The 17,524-nt window shown below is 50.9% G+C and overlaps 1 protein-coding gene across 4 annotated transcripts in view; it reads right to left on the reverse strand.

The window, feature by feature from the left end:
* LDB3 (LIM domain binding 3) overlaps positions 1 to 17,524 on the reverse strand; it is a 57,496-nt gene that overhangs the window by 4,285 nt on the left and 35,687 nt on the right. For all 4 annotated transcript variants that reach the window (XM_027129675.1, XM_027129678.1, XM_027129677.1 and 1 more), the window contains 5 exons: positions 15,017 to 15,159; positions 9,311 to 9,725; positions 7,942 to 8,122; positions 7,207 to 7,327; positions 3,240 to 3,355 (listed from right to left, as the gene is read on the reverse strand). In XM_027129675.1, the coding sequence (XP_026985476.1) occupies positions 3,240 to 3,355; positions 7,207 to 7,327; positions 7,942 to 8,122; positions 9,311 to 9,725; positions 15,017 to 15,159 (976 nt within the window). The remainder of the gene's footprint in view (positions 1 to 3,239; positions 3,356 to 7,206; positions 7,328 to 7,941; positions 8,123 to 9,310; positions 9,726 to 15,016; positions 15,160 to 17,524) is intronic.

A 17,524-nucleotide genomic window follows, 5' to 3' on the forward strand; every position in this document is an offset into this window, starting at 1 on the left:
GGTGGCCTCAAGCTGTGGTGACAACTTGGAGACAAGTCTAAGATGGTGGCACCCAAGATCCAACTGGTGAGGATGGGTTTTGGGAGAGACAGGAAGGCAGCTCTGGAATGAGTTGGCAAGGAGCTGCTGGTCAACAGCCGGTGCTCTGGCTAGGAGACCCTGCCTGGTCTGAGACAGTGCTGGTTGCTTGTGAAAACTCTGGATGAGTCAGGCTGGAGAGGGTGTTGGGAGACCGAGGACCAAGGAGTGAGGAAAGGCCAGAGCCTCAGAGGTGGCTCACTGATAAGATGAGACTGAGGGAAAGAGCTGTCATAGAGAGGTTGTACTCAGTGCCTTGGGCCAGGAGCCTGCAGGTGGGATGCAATGGGGCTCCATGGTGGAGGAGGCCTCCAACCTACCCATCACAGCGGCACAGCAGGGATGGTCCAACCCCCAGGCTCTGTGGTCAAGTGGCAGCAGGGCCTGGCTGGGAAGGAGTGGTGGCCATAGAGTGCTGACGACAGAGTGGAAGGCGATGAAATAGGCCAGCTGCAGAGGCCCCTCGACTGCCCACAAAAGTTACACCACATCACATCCCTTCCTGGTACCCACACCAACTAGATACCAACTAGACTTAAAGGAGAAGAAAGGCCAGTAAGACATGTTTCCCCAACTAAGGTAGGACTCACGTCCTTTCCATTAGGACTCAAGTGCCAAAACCAGACAGGAGGTAAACCCTCACCCTGACCCGCACTGTCCTTCTCAGCCTTCATTTTATGTGCTTGGGACTTTAGAGATGTTGTCTTGTTCTGTTCATTAATTGCTCATACACGTCAGCTTTGTTTTCCTTTCAAGATTCTAAATTCCTTGAAGGTAGAGACTTGTTCTGGGAGACTTATGTATTCCAAAAACTCAACTGAATTAGTCTGAAGTATGTGCTCCCCTGAGATCTAACTGAGGGGAAAACAGTATGTCAGCTGCAAGAGCTAGTCCTGATCTTCCTTTCTTACTAGTTTTTTTTTTTTTAAGTTACAGGAAAATATATGCTCATTAAAAGTGATTTGGAAATACAAAGTGATGGAAAAAGGACAAAAGAAAACAAAACCCTGAAAGTTTTCCAATCAAAATATTGCTTTCCAAAAATTAAACCATATTCCACTTTGATATAGCTTCATGGGGCAGTGAGTACTACGCAGGGCTAGTTTGGGGGAAGGCGTAACGATTCTCTGTGCTGATTCTCCAGAGGACGGGATCTGACTGGTTTCTTTGGGCAGACCCTCTGGGCAGTGCTGTGGGTCTTTCACACCTGACTGGAACTTATCTGTAATCTCAGCCTGAACAACCCCAGGCTTTACCGCTTCTTCTTGTCTCTCTCTGGGACTTGTGCCATCATGACTCAGCCAAACACGGCAAGCTTGAGGGAGCAGACCCATGCTCACCTCTGCATGATTCCTTCTCCATGTGACACAGACCTCTCATCAGCCTGCCTTTGGAGGCCTTCTACGCCTCTGTCTTCCCTGGACCTCCTCCAAGTCTCTTAGATCTTTCTAGAAGCTGGGTAACCAGATTTGCAGGCAGCATCTTAGGATCAGACAAGCCATGGCTTGAAGGTAAGGGTCAGAAAGCCCTGTACGGTGCCTCGCTGAGCTGTGGCTCTTCAGGGGACAACCCCAAAGCCGGTATATTTATATTGTTGTCCCTTTTTGGAGGGGAGGTCCTGATATAGTTTAAGGACCCTAAAAGGCAATTAGAGAATCTGTTCAAAGGGCTGGAAAAAGTGTTATGGATTGAACTGTGCCGCCCTAAATTCACATGTTAAAATCCCAACCCCAAGTACCTCCAGCCTATCCAGCACAGGGACATAGCAGTGACCTTATTTGGAAATAGGGTCTTTGCAGACTAAATTAAAACTGAGGTTAAGATGACGTCATATGGAGTACGGTGGGCCCTTAATCCAATATGACTAGTGTCCTTATAAGAAGGGAAGAGACACAGAGACAGACACCTGCACAGAGGAGAGTGTCATGTGAAGACACAGACACACAGAGGGAAGGCAGCCTCGTGACAATGGAGGCAGAGATTGCAGTTATGCAGCTACAATTCAAGAAACACCAAGCATGGCTGGCAACCACCAGCAGCTAGGAGAGAGAGCAGGTCCCTGCTGACATCTTGAATTTGGACTTCTAGCCCCCAGAACTGTGAGAGAGTAAGCGTCTGTTGTTTAAGCTATTCAATTGTGGTACTTTGTCACGGCAGCCCTAGCAAACTAATATGTGGAGTGAATACAATGCACCCCACAGATGGGAGGGGATATAGAAATGAAGTATAAAAGCTGAAGTGAATTGCAGTAAACATTATGACTATGGTTGTCCTATGTCATAAGTCTATAATAATTGTTCAAGTTTAAACTATGTAGACCTTTCACACATTCCCAAAATTTACCTTGAGCAACTCTGGTTAAAAAAAAAAAAAAGCAGTAGTAGTACACTGATTTTCCCAAATAAAGTTTAGTCAATTATAGATTCACATTACGGGGCTTTATCAGGGACGACTGTTTTCTAATTCTAACGCAGACTCTAAATGTCGGCAGGCTCATTGCCCTGTCCCTTCCCCAGCCCAAAGCCCTTGGAAGGAAAACGTCAATCTCACGGTAAAAATGACCTGGCTGTTCAGCAGAAATAAACTGCACATGGTTAATACTTAATCTAGGGCTTATCTCCTGGCAACTATATATCGAGAACAGGACCATTTAGGAAAATGCAATGATACTCAGCCCTGATTTCTAAAGGTTCAGTCAAAAGAAAACTTATCTCAGCTTTTCATAGGATTAGTCAATAAGCTCCAATCTAGTGTTCATGGTGAAAATTTAGGGGAAAACCGTTGAATCACGTCATCATATCTTAAATGACCTATAACCATGGGAAGCCACCTGCCCCTATTAAATCCCAACATCATTCACTCCTCCCACCTATTGAGAGCATCACTGCTGAGGAAAGCTGCTAGTTTGCCAGATCCTAAGACACTCTTCTGTCCTTAATGAAGTGGAGAGTAACAAAGCCATATTGGTTAATAAATCATTATTAGTAATAAAACTTTGCTCAGCTGTGACATATCAAGGCATCATGGTATTTGCCGGCTTTTAAAAATGACAGAACATTAGAATGCCAGGGTTGAAAGGGATGTAAAGGGCTGGTCATCTGGCCCCACTTGGTCCCTCCTGCCTCTTCTCAGAAAGTCAGAACCCCAAGCAAAAAACATACTGCGCAAATGAAGCAGGTGTCGTGCCAAGTATGCCCCAGGGCTTCGATAAACTTGTCACCAGCCTCCACGGGGAAATCGCAACCGTGACACTTGGTGCTGAACAGATTGATATAGTCTGAAATGAAAGGCAGAGTAAGGACCAGGCATCCAGGCAGGCTGGGAGGAGTGTCCCAGCCACATCGACCCAATGTCAGAACAACCCCCCAAATCACTGGGCTGGAGGCAGTGGATGAAACCTAATTGGTTACTTGTCATCTTGCAGACAAAATACTGAGTTACATGATTGGCTTTTTCCTTTTCCAATAATTTGCACTGGTGTGGTGCAGATTCAGGCTTAGTCACCACCCTGTGCTGGTTTGATCTGCAAACACTTTCTGGAACTGTCATTAACTTTCTGCAGGGTGATTTTCTCCTCTGCTCTGTCACCTCTTACGGTCCAAACAGACCAATCCCAAAAAAGAAAAAAAAATCCTATTTCCCAGCAGCTCTGCTTATTTTGGAAGAGTGAGAGCCTTTAACATTTCTTAGAGTTGTAGCATGTTCTTTGCTTGGTCATTCTTCTGTCATTGGGCATCTGTGTTGATAATAAATTTTCACTACTAGAAACAATACCTGAGCTTTTTTGTTGGGATATGTTCCCCTCCCCCAGCCAAAGAGATAATAATACCAAATATTATTTACATAATGCTTTACAGTTTACCAAGCATCCTCACATAGATTGTATTATTTGCTAGTATCTCAATGTCAAGGTCTATGTATTAGTTTTCTTTTTTTTCTTTTTCTTTTTTTTTTTGTGGTATGCGGGCCTCTCACTGTTGTGGCCTTTCCTGTCGTGGAGCACAGGCTCTGGACGCGCAGGCTCAGCGGCCATGGCTCACGGGGCCAGCCGCTCCGTGGCATGTGGGATCCTCCCAGACCGGGGCACGAACCCATGTCCCCTGCATCGGCAGGCAGACTCTCAACCACTGCACCACCAGGGAAGCCCTATGTATTAGTTTTCTTTGTACTCCCAGCACAGTGCCTGGCACACAAGTCAGTACCCAACACATATGTCAAATGAATGAGTGAATGGATGAATCACTGAATCAATAAATTAATGAATAAACTTAGTCTTGGCGAAATTGTTTTTGTTCTGTTTTGTGGATGAGGCTGGAAGAGGTGAAGGGCCTAGCCAGAGACACACAGGTGAGACAGCGGGCCAGGCCTGTGCTTCTCAGCCCCAGTTGTCTGGGCCTGGTAGTGGGCAGCACTCCCACTGCACTCACTGTAGAACTCTCCCAGATTCTTCTAGAAGAATCTTGATGCCTTTTACAAAGCCTTCATTCTCCTAGAAGTATACTTGTCTCTCCACAGCTCTGCCACAGTTGGCTTTTTCTTACAGAGGTTTTCTGCTCAGATCTCCTTGTGGACAGTATGCCTAGTCACTGTCTCAGACCACCTGCTGAGAGTCAACATGAAGTGGGGGCTGTGAACTATGAATTTGGTATCACAGGTGTGACCCTAGTACATTTTTTAAAAGTAATTAATTTATTTATTGGCCGCACCCCACGGCCTGTGGGATCTTAGCTCCCCAACCAGGGATTGAAGCCACGCCCCCTGCATTGGAAGCACAGAGTCTTAACCACTGGACTGCCAGGGAAGTCCCCTAATACATTTTTTTAAAAAGCTGGTATTTTCCTCATTTATTCTACAAAAGGGGAATGTAATTGGTATTAAATAAAGTTTGTTCATGGGCCTTTCCCACCAGGAAAATAATCTAGTTTCTCATTTACGTATTCCTTCCTTTATTTCTCCTATTAGGTCTTTATAATTTTCTTTGGGACTGGAGGGAGAGGGGAAAAGGGGAGTTGTTTAATTGGTACAGAGCTTCATATTTTGCAAGATGAAAAAATTCTGGAGATCTGTTTCAGATCAATCAACAGTGTGAATACACTTAACACTACGGTACTGTACACTTAAAAATGGTTAGGATGGATACATGTATATGTATGGCTGAGTCCCTTTGCTATGCACCAGAAACTATCACAACATTGTTAATCGGTGATACTCCAATACAAAATAAAAAGTGAAAAGCCAAAAAAAAAAAGAAAAACGTTAGGATGGTAAATTTTATATGTGTATTTTTTCCCCCACGATAATTAAAAAAAAAAAAGACAAGGTCAGAACCAAACACAGTGTCCCATGGTACAGGGACAGGGGCTGACTCTGATATTTTATCTCTAGGGCAGGTTAACCAACAGGCTTGACTTTACCTCACTATTGGATCATCTAGCTCTCCTTTCTTTACTTTGTTTATAAGAATATCACCCTTTATCACATTCAACAAGCATATTAAATTTCTAATGCTCTTTCTAAAATAAAAATTAAATTGTGTTATTTCTTTACTTAAAACATCACAGTGACTCCCATTGCTTAAGGAAGTAGTTTCAAACTGTGCTTCTTGGAGAGCTGTGGGTCTCCCAGAGCCATTACAGAGCTGTGCATCCATTATCTCAGTTAATCCTCACAACAGCCTCTGAGAGTTAAGTGAAGAAGGAGAGACTCAGAAAGGGCAAGCATCCTGTCCATGGTCACACAGCCTGGAAGTGGCCCCTGTGGGCCTTCAGTCAGGGTCTCTCAGGGTGCCTAAGGCTGAGGCTAAACCTGCTTCTTTGCTGTCTTTTCTTAACAGTAGACGATCCCTTTCCTGGGTCTTCTTAATCAAAACATCATTTTTGAAAATCTTTTTTGGGGGGGTGCTAGGGAGAGGAGCACTGGTAATAGTGTTAATCTATCACTCTTTCACAAGCCTCACGCATAAATTGTGGCTTATCACACATTATGAAAGTTATAACGCTTTTAGTCGACTAACAATAGCAATTTGTATTGGTACCACAGCACTTTTATTAATTACCCATCATCACCATTTCCTCCTAAGAAGGGAAAAGACAGGTGTTATCTTCTCCCTTTTACCGATACGAACTCTGAGGCCAGAATGACTGAGTGACTTATTTAAAGTCATTCAGTGAGCCTCAGAGCTGGAAGGAGAATTCACCAGTACCTCAGAACCCAAGAAGTTTCTTTTATAATTTATTGTCAGGGGGAAAAAAATTTTGATTTTGGTTTCCTTTTCCCCTTGAAGAACTGGAATGTTTTCTCCTTTCTGGTTTTAAAGTAAACTAACTTACCGTGTTTCTCTTTTTGCTCTCACATTTGCTACCCAGTCAGTGCAGCTCTGTTATTCTTCATAATCAGCATGTTTCCTTTTCCCTCTTCTTCTTGGTGCTGCTTTGCTAGTTCTATTGTCTTAACTCTCATGTTTTTGTTACCTTTGTTGGAACCTGCCTCAAATCCTTATCTGAAAGAGGCAGGCTATGAATAAATGAGTGTGTGAATGTGTGAGTGACTGAATGGTTAGTTAGCCAGGATGCCCAACTCTAACAGATGGCTTTATCTTCAGAATTTACCGTAATTGACTCCAAGTTGTAAGATAACATATAGCGTTAAGGGGAGAACAGAGAAACTCCGAATTCAGACAGGGAGTTGGCTGGACGCTGAAGGAATATCAAAGTCTGGTAAACATCACAGGAGCTGGGAGGGGACCTGCATGTACTTGACTAGTTCCGAAGTTTCTTTGGTTTAATCCTCACCACAACTCTGGGAGGCAGGTGTTGATCTCCCCCTCTTACAGATGGGGAGAGTGAGGCTCAGAGAAGTTTAGTAACTCAATCAGGGTTACAAAGCCAGCCTGAAACAGGAGCCTGGAACAGAACCTAGGACAAAGGCCGGCGCCAAAGCCTTTTCAGACTAGACCTTGTGGTCTTCAAATCAAAATCATCTGAAAGGTTTCCTAAGCGGCCACAAGATGCCGACCTGTGGTCCACGTATTTGGTGCAGGGAAAACAGCACAGATTGAATGTGTGTGAAAGGGAACTCCTACCCCTTTTTCCCAGACTGTGGGGCCTCCCCACAGCACAGAGGTCCTACCTTTCTCACAGTAGGGCTCCCCATCTTCCATGTGGAAGAGGCTGTTCCCGAAGGGCTTCTTGCAGGCTGCACAGACAAAGCAGGTGGTGTGCCACGTCTGTCTCAAGGCATGCATCACTTCCTGGGGAAAAGAGCCTCAGCTCAGGACAGAAAGGTCCAGGAGGAGAAGAAGGCAGGCTTAACTTCCACACCAGCCCCGGTCACTGCCGGAGCATCCCATCAGGGAGCAGGGCAGGAGAGCCCAAGAAGCGGGCCTTGGACACGCCGCAGAAGGCTAGGGGCGGCAGAGGAGAGGCTCCTACTCGTGCAGCACTTGCTGGGTGCCAGGTTCTGTGTGTGCTTCCATAAGCTGTGACGCTTCACCCTCCCGCCCAACCTGGGAGGGAAGTACTATGTGTTATCGCCATTTAACCAAAGGGGCATCGAGGGTCAAAGCCACATGCAGGTGCACGGTGAGGTCAGGCTAGGAAGCAGTAACTTGCTTTGCAGAAGCTCTGCCACCACTTCAAGCTGTGTGGCCAGGGATGTGGCCCACGGATCTCTTGCTTCAAGTTCATTTACTCCCTAGTTCATTAGTGGCAAACCAACTCCCTTCTAGGACAGAAACGGAGTTGTTCTTGCTCTGTTAGCACAGCAACTTCTTGGCTTCCAAATAGGACCCCACAACCTTGTGGAGGAGGAGAGATTGGTTGGAAAAGAGACAAGGGTCAGAGGAGAGGAATGCAGCCCACTTACCCCCATGATTTTGGTGTTGCACTTGGCACAGACCGGGGCAAAGAACTGCTCATAACACCGCTCACAGTAAACGTTGTTCTGCTCCTCCACAAAGCACACGTCTGCCAGGGAGGTCTTGCAGTAGGCACAGTTGAACTCTTCTGGGTGCCAGGAGCGGCCCATGGCTACCAGAAAGGGGCCCCTGGGGAAGCAGAGAATAGTACCCCCTCTAAGGCAGCCCCCAAAGCTTAACACCAGATATTTCAAAACGCTCAACAATATTCACACTTTGACCCTAGAACGCTATAACTTCTGTGACTGTTCTAATGAAATAACAGGAAATTCAGATAAAGCTCCAGGCAAAAAGATGTTGTTTCATCACTTGCAACAAGCAGAGATGGGGAAGCGACTTGCACATCCACTAGCAGGGGACTGGGTAAGTATGTTATGGAATATCCATTAGGTTGACTACTGATAATTGTAGTAAGAAGAGCAATGATGACGGTGCTAATGGCTAGCATTTATTAAGTGCTTACTCTGCGCCAGGTACCATTCAAGAAGAAATTTGCATTATTTAACGTGTTTAATTCTCACAACAATCCTATGAAGCAGGTACTATTATGATACGCATTTTCAGATAAGGAAGCTGAGGTACAGGGATGTTAAGTAAGTTGTTCAAGGCTATAGGGCTAGTATGGTAGACCCGGGACACAAACCTGGCTCCAGATTAGTAGTCAGACAGTGGCACTGAAGAAACGCTTCATGTTTTAATTTTTACTTTTCTGAATTTTCTAATTCTTCTCTAATGAGTATATTTTTTCTAATGATACTTTATTTTTAAATAAAAGTGTATTTTTCATATACACAAGCCCACCCCCCACACACATATGCACATACTATAAACATACTATATTCAAACAAGTACCACCCATGATCCTTGGCCTCTAAGCATGAAATGACTTGTTTTCCTTTTAGTGTGGCAGATGCCCACCAAAGCCCTGAGCAGCACGGGCTTGTCTGTGGACAGACCCAGGAGCACCTCGAAAGGAAGGAAAGCTGGGTCAAAACTAGCACTGTCAGCCAGCTTGCAACAGGCCCAATAAATCTACCATCCAGACCTGCAATTCCCAGAACCCAGCCTTAGCCCAAGGGGGCGGTGCTGGCACGGGCACCGTGCTGGGAGCTTCACCCACTCACCTCGTGGAATCCTCCCAACTCCCCAGGGAAGTGGGTATCACACAGGTATGGAAGCTAAAGCTCAGAGAGGGTCAGACCAGATGGCAAGCCAGAGGGACCTGAGGCTGTCCTGCATGCGGCCTTCTCCCTACATCTGCCCTCCCGTCCCCCTCTCGTCCCAGCACCCCAGCACAGAGGCACAGCTGGCCCTTACCGGATGATGCTGTTGCAGTGGCCACAGAGCGGAGTCCTGCTGCTGGCTGGGAAGCGCTCCGCCCTCTGCACGGTACCCCTGGCAAGGGGGGACACCTGCGGAGCCGGTGGTGCGCTGTAGGCAGGGGCCCCTCGGGGCAGGCCTTGCTTGCTGACAGTGGTGGTGCTCTTGCCAGGGGCAAACTTCTGAGAGAAGCTGTCGTCTGTCACCCATGGGGGACGGCTGGCAGACTCCGCAGGGCCCCCGCTGTAGGGTGCAGGATTATAGCTTGGGGCTGGCGAGGGGGTATAGGCTGGTGCTGGGGAGGGGGAGTAGGCGGGGGCAGGGGAAGGGGTGTAGGCGGGGGCAGGGGAGGAGGTGTAGGGGGCTGGACTGTAATTGGCCCCTGGGGATGGGCTGTAGGTAGATGCAGGCACTGCAAGCCAAAAATACCCAAAGAAAAATGTGTCAGGAATTCATTTCTCCCAGCTTCCCCCGCCCCCAGCCAGAGAACTGGAAAAGACAACTTTAATATTAGAGCAGCACAATGCCAGTTTTTACAGGAGACGCGTCCCTGAACTTCTTGATGGCCTCGATTTGAAGTTGCAGCAGGGAGCCAAGGGAGATAAACAGCCGTCGGAGCAGAGCCCTCGGGAGCTTCGGAGCTTGGACAGGGCTGGGAAGGGACAGGGCTATAAATATCTGCAGCTGTGCGGGGTGCGGCTCTGCCAGGCCTTGGCTGCCAGAGGCCTGCAGGAGACAGGGACGGGGGCAGGGGTGGCCGGGCCAGGCTCATATCTGGATCCCCTGGGCCAGGAAGAGGGTGGGAGTGGGTCAGCTTGGCCTTGACTGGAAGATGCCTTTGTTTGCACTCTGACCAGTGATTTGACATCTGAAATGCCTCAATCACAAGCGTTTGCTGAACTGGACCTAGTCCAGCCTTTGGGACAAAGCAGATGACAGGACAGTTAGGTTTTCAGGTTCAGGTTTCAGGTTTAGCTACAATCGTTTTCTTGAAAAACAGCGTGGCTTGATTTGTACTGGGGGGAAATTCCATTTCGGTTTCATTTGGGTGGTGGGTCTTGAAGGCAGTATTCGGAGGGAAGCTGGGCAGAGATGCTGGGGCGACACAGCCTAGGTGTAGCTGCTCCCTCAGCCTGCGGCTGCCTCTGGGGGGACACATGCTCCCCCTCATCACTTTGGTGGAAACTGATTTAGGGCGGCAACACGAAGGAGCATAGCAGCTGCTCACCCAAAGCCCTCCGAGGCCTGGGCCCTCAAAACCCAGCTTTCTAAGTTTTGCTGCCCCCCATTGTAAAGCCAGCCGGGGCAGACCCAGCTGTGTCCGGCACACATGGTCTCACCAGCTTCCCCTCCTAGGGAGGGAGGTTCCAGAAGCCTCACCTCAGCTTACAGTCTGTTCCTCTGGAAAGAGGCCTCATTCCCCCTACCCCAGGAAGTGTGTCGGGGCAGCCTCCCTCCCCATTCCTGAGTCTGGCCTGGTGAATGGACTGTGCTGATAGATGCTGAGGCAGCCCCCGTCAGGCCCCAGCCTGGAAAGGAAGGACATTCTCAGGGCTAATGTTCCCGGCCTGGCCTTTGGTCTCTCCCCACCTGGTTCCCCTAGATTACCTTAGGTGGCCTGTAGCCTGCTGCTCCAACCCCATACCTTCTACTCCCATATGCTTGGCCCTTCAGAGGTGGGTGACATGGAAACCCCCGTGCTGGGAACGGATAGGGACCAGGCCTGTGTTATTGAAAACAGAAGGGGTAAAACCCTCCCAGCCCTGCCCTAGAGCCATCCTGGGAGTGACGCTGGCTTCCAAAGGTAAAACTTTCTCCGTAAGGAAATCTTCTTCCCACTTACTAAGAGGGTAGGCTAGGCACCTAACAGGTCATCTGGGTTAATCCCTTTTACAGTTGAGGTCACTGAGGCTCAGACAGAGCTAGTAAGTGGCAGAGTGAATTTCCAAAACCATTCTTTCTATCACCCCAAGCTGCCTCTGTAAAAAACGTGAGTCCAAGTTCCAGAATATTTGGGCGCACCGCATTGTGCAGGAGTACCTATCAACCTGGAGGAGGCTGCATGGGCTGGCAGGTAGCACAGCCATCAAGAGCCCTGGGTTCAGGTCCCAGCTCTACAACATCCTGGCTGTGTGTCCTTGGGCAAGTTCCGTAACGTCTCTAGGCCCAAATTTCCTCGTCTAAAAATGGCTATAATAATTCTTAGTACCTCACAGGGTTGCTATAAGGATGATGGGAGATAAGAACTATAAAGGCTTAGCCTTGTACCTGGCACTGTGTATGTGTCATTAAATGTTAGTGAAGACGGTGAGGAGAGTGACTCCTGGGTCTCATGGTCCAGATGAACTGTCAGCTCGTCTCACAGCTTGATGGTCACCTGAGGGATCCCAGCCCAGGTAGACTGTGGGATGTAGGCGGTGGGAGATGTGGCACCCCTGAAGTCAGTAACCTGGGACTGAGTCTAATCATCAGTGGTGGTAGGTGTGACATCCCTGCCTGCCTCACAGGGTGGGGACCTACTGGAGTGACATGCTGCATGCACTAGTAAACCTGTGAAGCCCATATTTGAGGTGTTGTCACCCTCCCTAACAAGCTTGCACAGCTCCCAAGTGCCTGGAACAGAGGGTCTCAAAATGCTAGAGCAGCTTCAGCCCTCTCTCAATAATGGAGTTCTGTGCAAGATCTTATTTCTTTTTTTTTTTTTTTGTAAAGTGGGAGGGGGGATCTCTGCTAAAAGGGATTAAGAATGAAAGCCCTAATCCTGTGTTATCCAATACATAGCCCTATGTGGCCATTAAGCACTTGAAATGCGGCTAGTCCAAACTGAAACATGCTATAAATATACACACCAATTCTTAAAGACTTAGTACAAGAAAAGAAAGTAAAATATCTCACTAATAATCTTATATTGATTGTTCATTGAAATGATATTTTGAATATACTGAGTTAAATAAAATATATTAAAATTAATCTCATCTGCTTCCTTTTAAAAAGTGTGGCTACTAGAAAATGTATTGTTATTAGACAGTGCTGTCCTAATCAGAACAACGGTTACCAAGTACTGACTTCTTCCACACACCAGGGCCCTTATGTGCACTATTTCATGTAATACTCGCTGCAATGCAACCAGGCAGATAGTACTTTCAAGTCCATTTTATAGAAGAGGAGTTGAGGCTTGGAGAATTTAAGAAACGCTGAGCTGAAACTGGCACTCAGGCAGCAGGTCTCAACTCCAGATTCCCTGCTTAACCACTCCCTAGGCAGCAAAACAAGGTTTAGCACGCCCCTTCCAAATCGGGCCCTTGCCCACTTCCAGCTTCCCTCCAGCAACACTAACCCTATTCCCTTTGCCTGGCAGCCATTCTCTTCCCTCCTCGGAAGGGCTTCCAGACTCCATGATCCACCCCCCCTTTTCTAAATCCCCACCACACGAAGGTCTCAGCAGGTCAGAGGCACCCGGCATCTGGGCCCGGGTGGGCTGCTTCCTTGCCCAAGACTACACCCTCCCAGAGCTAGGGCCCTTCCCTTCTTCGAGGCGCAGGCCGGCAGCTTCCCTCAGCCATCAGGTCCCCGGTGAGGAGCAGCTGCTTCCCAGGTCCCTTCCCTCTGCGCCCTTCAGCCTGGCTGGCCCCACCATCCCCGACGTGCCAGGAGAGAGACTTGATATCCCATCTGCGAGCCCTGGGCTGTTGCTATTTCTGCTTGACGGAATAAAGCCCGTCCAAATTAGAAGGTGATATTTCATCTCTAATTGGCAAGTTCAAAAGCCCCTATCGCACTCGTTGGCTCGGGAATGGTGTAATTAAACAAGGTGATTTCTGACTCACTCCAGGTCGGGCCCGGCTCCTGCCAGCGCACAGCCCCCGCGGGGGTGGGGTTCGGGGTGGAAGTGGGGGGCCCTCTGCCCACGGCCCTCTCCCGGGCCCCAGGTGCTCCGGGGAGCGGCCACCCAGCCTCGGCACAGGCGATAAGATCTGGGCTGCGAACTCCACCCTGGACCCGGAGGACCCCTCGCGGGGAGCTGCAGCTCGGACGGCACACGGGCTCCCCGCTCTCCCCGGGCCCGGTGTCGGCGGTGGAGAGGAGGGGAGGGGCCCGGGTCCACGATCCTCGTTTCTCCCCACACCACCTGCCAGCCTCCCTGGGACCCCACCCTCAGGAGAGGGGGCAGAGCCAGGCCGGCTCAGGCGCGCGCCGCCCGGCGGCCTCCTTCCCTCTGGGCAGGAATGAGTTAACGTCTGCAAGGCCTGGGAACTCCGCAGAGGCCGGCAGCTCCAGGGCTCCAGCACGTCTCGCCCCGCCCCGGGCTCCAGTGCCGGAAGGAGGAGGAGACAGACGCCAGGGGGTGGCCCGGCGGTGCGCGCCCCCGGAGCCGTGCCGCCTCCTGGCGGGCCTGCAGAGGAGAGCCGGCGGCCGGGGCGGGGGCGCCGAAACCCGGGGCCCGCCCCGGAAGATGCCCAGAAGGACCTGCCTGGGAGCGGAGCCCGCACCCGGGCGGAAATACTCTCCCTGCGCCCCCTCCATCCGCCGCTGCTCCTCCCAGCTCCTTATCACCCTCCCTCCTGTGCCCCCCATCTCCGCAGAGCAGCTGCTTCCTCTACCTCCATAGGAGATTTTTCACCACAGCAGCCCGCTGCAAACTGCTTCCTAATCCTGTGGACTTTTAACCTCAGAACTTTGTGTTCTTGCTTCTGAAGAGTCAGAGAAGGGCACCTCCTGTGTGCCAAGCACTGTGCTGGGTGCTTCATTTCATCCCCAGAGCACCAGGTGTACATAATATGCCTATTTTTAAAACGAGGAAATAACAGGACTGGGAGATGAAGTACTTTGCCTTAGATAGCAGAGCGGAGCCTGGCACCGGAGTCTGATGCTAAAGCCACGTCTACACACTGAGCACTAATGTCAGAGTATACTTCATAGAACAGAGGGCTGATTGTGGCTCCTCTGCCCTGCACATCAAGTCAACTCCCCCAAGCAAGGTGCTTCCTGCCTCACTCCCTGTCTTATCTTCCCTTAAGTTCACTGAGCAGGGGCATGCAGGGGAAGGAGGGGTCTAAGCCAGCCTGAGAACCGCCCTGGAACTCTGGGGAGAGGCCCAACTTTGCCTAGGAAAAGGGAAGACAGAGGCTGAGCCCTGGTCCCCGCAGTGACGAGAATGGGGACCAGAGCGATGGAACAGCCAGCCAGTGAGGCCAGCCACCTGGAGACCCTGTGTGGGCCACTCTCCCGCCTGTCACATGTGCTCTCCATGCCTCTAGTTAGCCTGTCCCAGCTGAAGAAACCAAAGACCAGATAGGTGAGCAGTTTGCCCAGCATCACATTATGCAGTAGGCCTGTTCAAAGCCCGTAGCATTTTTGTTACAGCTGCCTATCCTCTGCCTTGAGCCAGATCCAGACTCCTGGAGGAACAAGCCCCTCCCCTCTAAACCCTCCCTTCCTCACCTGGAGCCTGGAAATCCCCAGGCAGGAATGTCCTCTTCCCAAGAGCTGGGAGGCCCCATCCCTGCCTGGCACTGGCCACCTGTCTCCCCAGCACCAGAGGCAGCTTCCATAAGATTCTGGCCCACAATTGGAGAAAGGAAGGCTGAAACCTCATCAGCAGCGCCTCTATAACCACAATCTTTCAGGGGGACGTGGCTTTGGAGCTGACCCCTGGAGCCCACGCCCAGCCTAGACAGCCTCCCTTCCCACTCTGCCTCTCACCTGGCTGGTAGACAGAAGGCCGGATACTGGCAGTGGTGACAACCCGGGGCTTGGGTGCAGGGGCAGCTGGGGCCTCGCTGTATGTATGGGCGGCAGGTGCTGGAGAGGTGGCCACAGCGGGACTGTAGGCAGAGGCCTGGGGCCTGGAACCAAGGGGTTAAGAGTTAACAGCCAGAAGGACAGCCCCACCCGGGCCCTGGGGCCTGGAGACACAGCAGGCTGGCTCCCAGATCTTTAAGGAGCCTCTCAGGAGGAAACCTGACAAAGATATCCCTGGGGAGCTGCCAGAGGCTGAGAAGGAAAGACCATGGAGGTCTCTGGGGAGGAAGCTGCTCCTTGGGTGCTGAGTCTTGGTGAGTCTGGTTAGAGCAGCAGAGACACCTTGAGAAATACAGCCCATCGCTGGTGCCACCACCTTAGGAGAGAGGGAGTAGAGGCACCAGCCAGATAGGAGCAGTGAAAACCCTTCAACCCCTGGGTAGAGACTGTGGAATGGGGGCTGGGGCAGGGAAGGGGGCAGAGGAAGGAGAGAGGGGAGATGGAGATGTTCAGAGCTACCCTACTCCCTCCACCTCCTGACCTTTTGGGGCACCTCACAGCCTCAGACCACCTGGCCTCCTCCCCCTCCCCCTTTCTATTGTTGCTGGAGGGAGCAGCAAAGTCTCAGGTTTCTGGGCAAGAGTGCTCCGGGGAGGTCTCATGGGAGGCCAGGAGACCCCCCCCCCCCGGCCCCCCCTACACACACTCAGAGGCTCCTCTTCCATACAGGATTCCTGTTGCCCTCCTCCCAGTGGAACATCTGCCGAGAAGCTTAAAGCAGCCTTTTCCCACTTGTGACCCAGGGACCATGGGACCAAAGAGATGGGAAAACAAAAAAGTTCCAGTTCATTGCCCTCAGGAAATGCTGCGCTTGGCCTCTCCTCTTAGAGAACTGAAGGCTCCTACAGCTAAGCAGTCTGTTTAACTTTGTCTGATCCAGTGTTTCTCAATTCCAATAGTCAGTGAACCCCCCCCCTTTTTTTTTTCATTTACAACTAATGAAACCTTATAGAACATGTCCCTGGTCTCTCCCTGCATCTTTCACATCCTAAGGGGGATGACATGACCACCCCCAGGGCAAATGGGGCATTGATGGGAGCGCTGGAGAAGTGAGCCCCTTAAAATATACTGACCCCTGCCCACCCATGGCTTCCTGCCTGCCTTTGGGCAGAGTCACAGGATAAGGGAATACCTTCTTCTCTAGGGCTCTGGGAGTGGGTTGCGCTGAGCTAGGAACCCACCGCCAGGCTCCTAAATAGATTCAGAAGGGTCTGTGGTGATGTCCCAGACAAATGGAGGTAGAATGAGTCTCAGAGAGCCAGTGTCCCAGACCTGGGGGCTTGCCACGCCAAGCTGCCGTGTTTCTGGCTGAATGAGGGTACTGTCTCCCCTCCCTGGGCTTGCCCTTCTCTGATATACCCCTGTTAAGACCAGTGGAGTAGGAGCCTCAGTGGAAGAGAAAGAGGCCGTGTCCAAGAGGTGCCCAGCTTCCACTGTGGCAGGAGAAGGCCAGACTCTCCCACCAGTGGAGGATGCTTTCCCAGCATCCCAGGAACTACAGGTCCTCTGCCAGAGACTGGTGTTGGGGCCGCAAGCAGAGACTTAAGATACCCAGCAAGAATTCTGAGGCCACGTTGGGCGTCCATTTGTCTCCCATTGGCTCCCTCTAGCTCCATCCCAGCCCGTGTGCAAGGAGGGCCCAGAGCGTGGTCCCCTGGCCCCCTCTGCTCCAGCCTGATGCAGGGAGCCCTCCAGGTCCTTCTCCAGCCTCCGCCCAGGCCTCACATCTCTTTGCAAGGCAAAGTAGAGGAAGGGTTTGTCCTGTTGAGGGAGTCCCGAGGGCCCCCAGACACAGAGGCCTGGAGCGGGCGCTGGAGCTTGCCCTTGAACAGGGCTGAGGCCCCAGGGATGAGGCTAGACCATCCATGGGGCCGCAGCATCTAAAGCCCCCCCTTCAAACTGGGGAGGCATCTTCTCACTAGACAGCAGGGATATATCTTATCCTTCTCAAGGTTTCTTCTTTGTGCAGGGAGCAAGGCCTGAAGAGATTACCTGAAGAGATTCCGGTGTGCAGAAGGGAAGCGGCTTGCTACGTGTCCCCAGGAAGCTGGGATATGAGGAGCCCTGGAAGCCTGGGCCAGGCTCACCCTTGATGCTTGAGTTGGGATGGGGAAAGGCTGGGCTCAGCACCACCTGGGTCACTGTGGAGCCCAGGGGCAGGGGCGCAGCACACAGGCCACTTTGCTGACCCTTCATGGGCCTCAGGCTGCACCAGGGAACTATGCACCCTGACCTAGAGCCGTGTCTTTCCAGCAAAACCCTGGGAGGGGAGTGTGGCGACTGGGAAAGCTGGCTCTGACCCCAAACACCAACTTGGCAGCTCCACACAGCCCAGAAAGAGCTGGGCCTGCCTGGACTGTTACACTGCCTGGCGGCTCCAGAATGACCTGTCCAGCCCACCCCCTCTGC

This window comes from Aethalodelphis obliquidens, unplaced genomic scaffold, assembly GCF_003676395.1.
Source record: "Aethalodelphis obliquidens isolate GAN/ISIS:26980383/991018 unplaced genomic scaffold, ASM367639v1 scaffold37, whole genome shotgun sequence".
Classification (NCBI taxonomy): domain Eukaryota; kingdom Metazoa; phylum Chordata; class Mammalia; order Artiodactyla; family Delphinidae; genus Aethalodelphis; species Aethalodelphis obliquidens.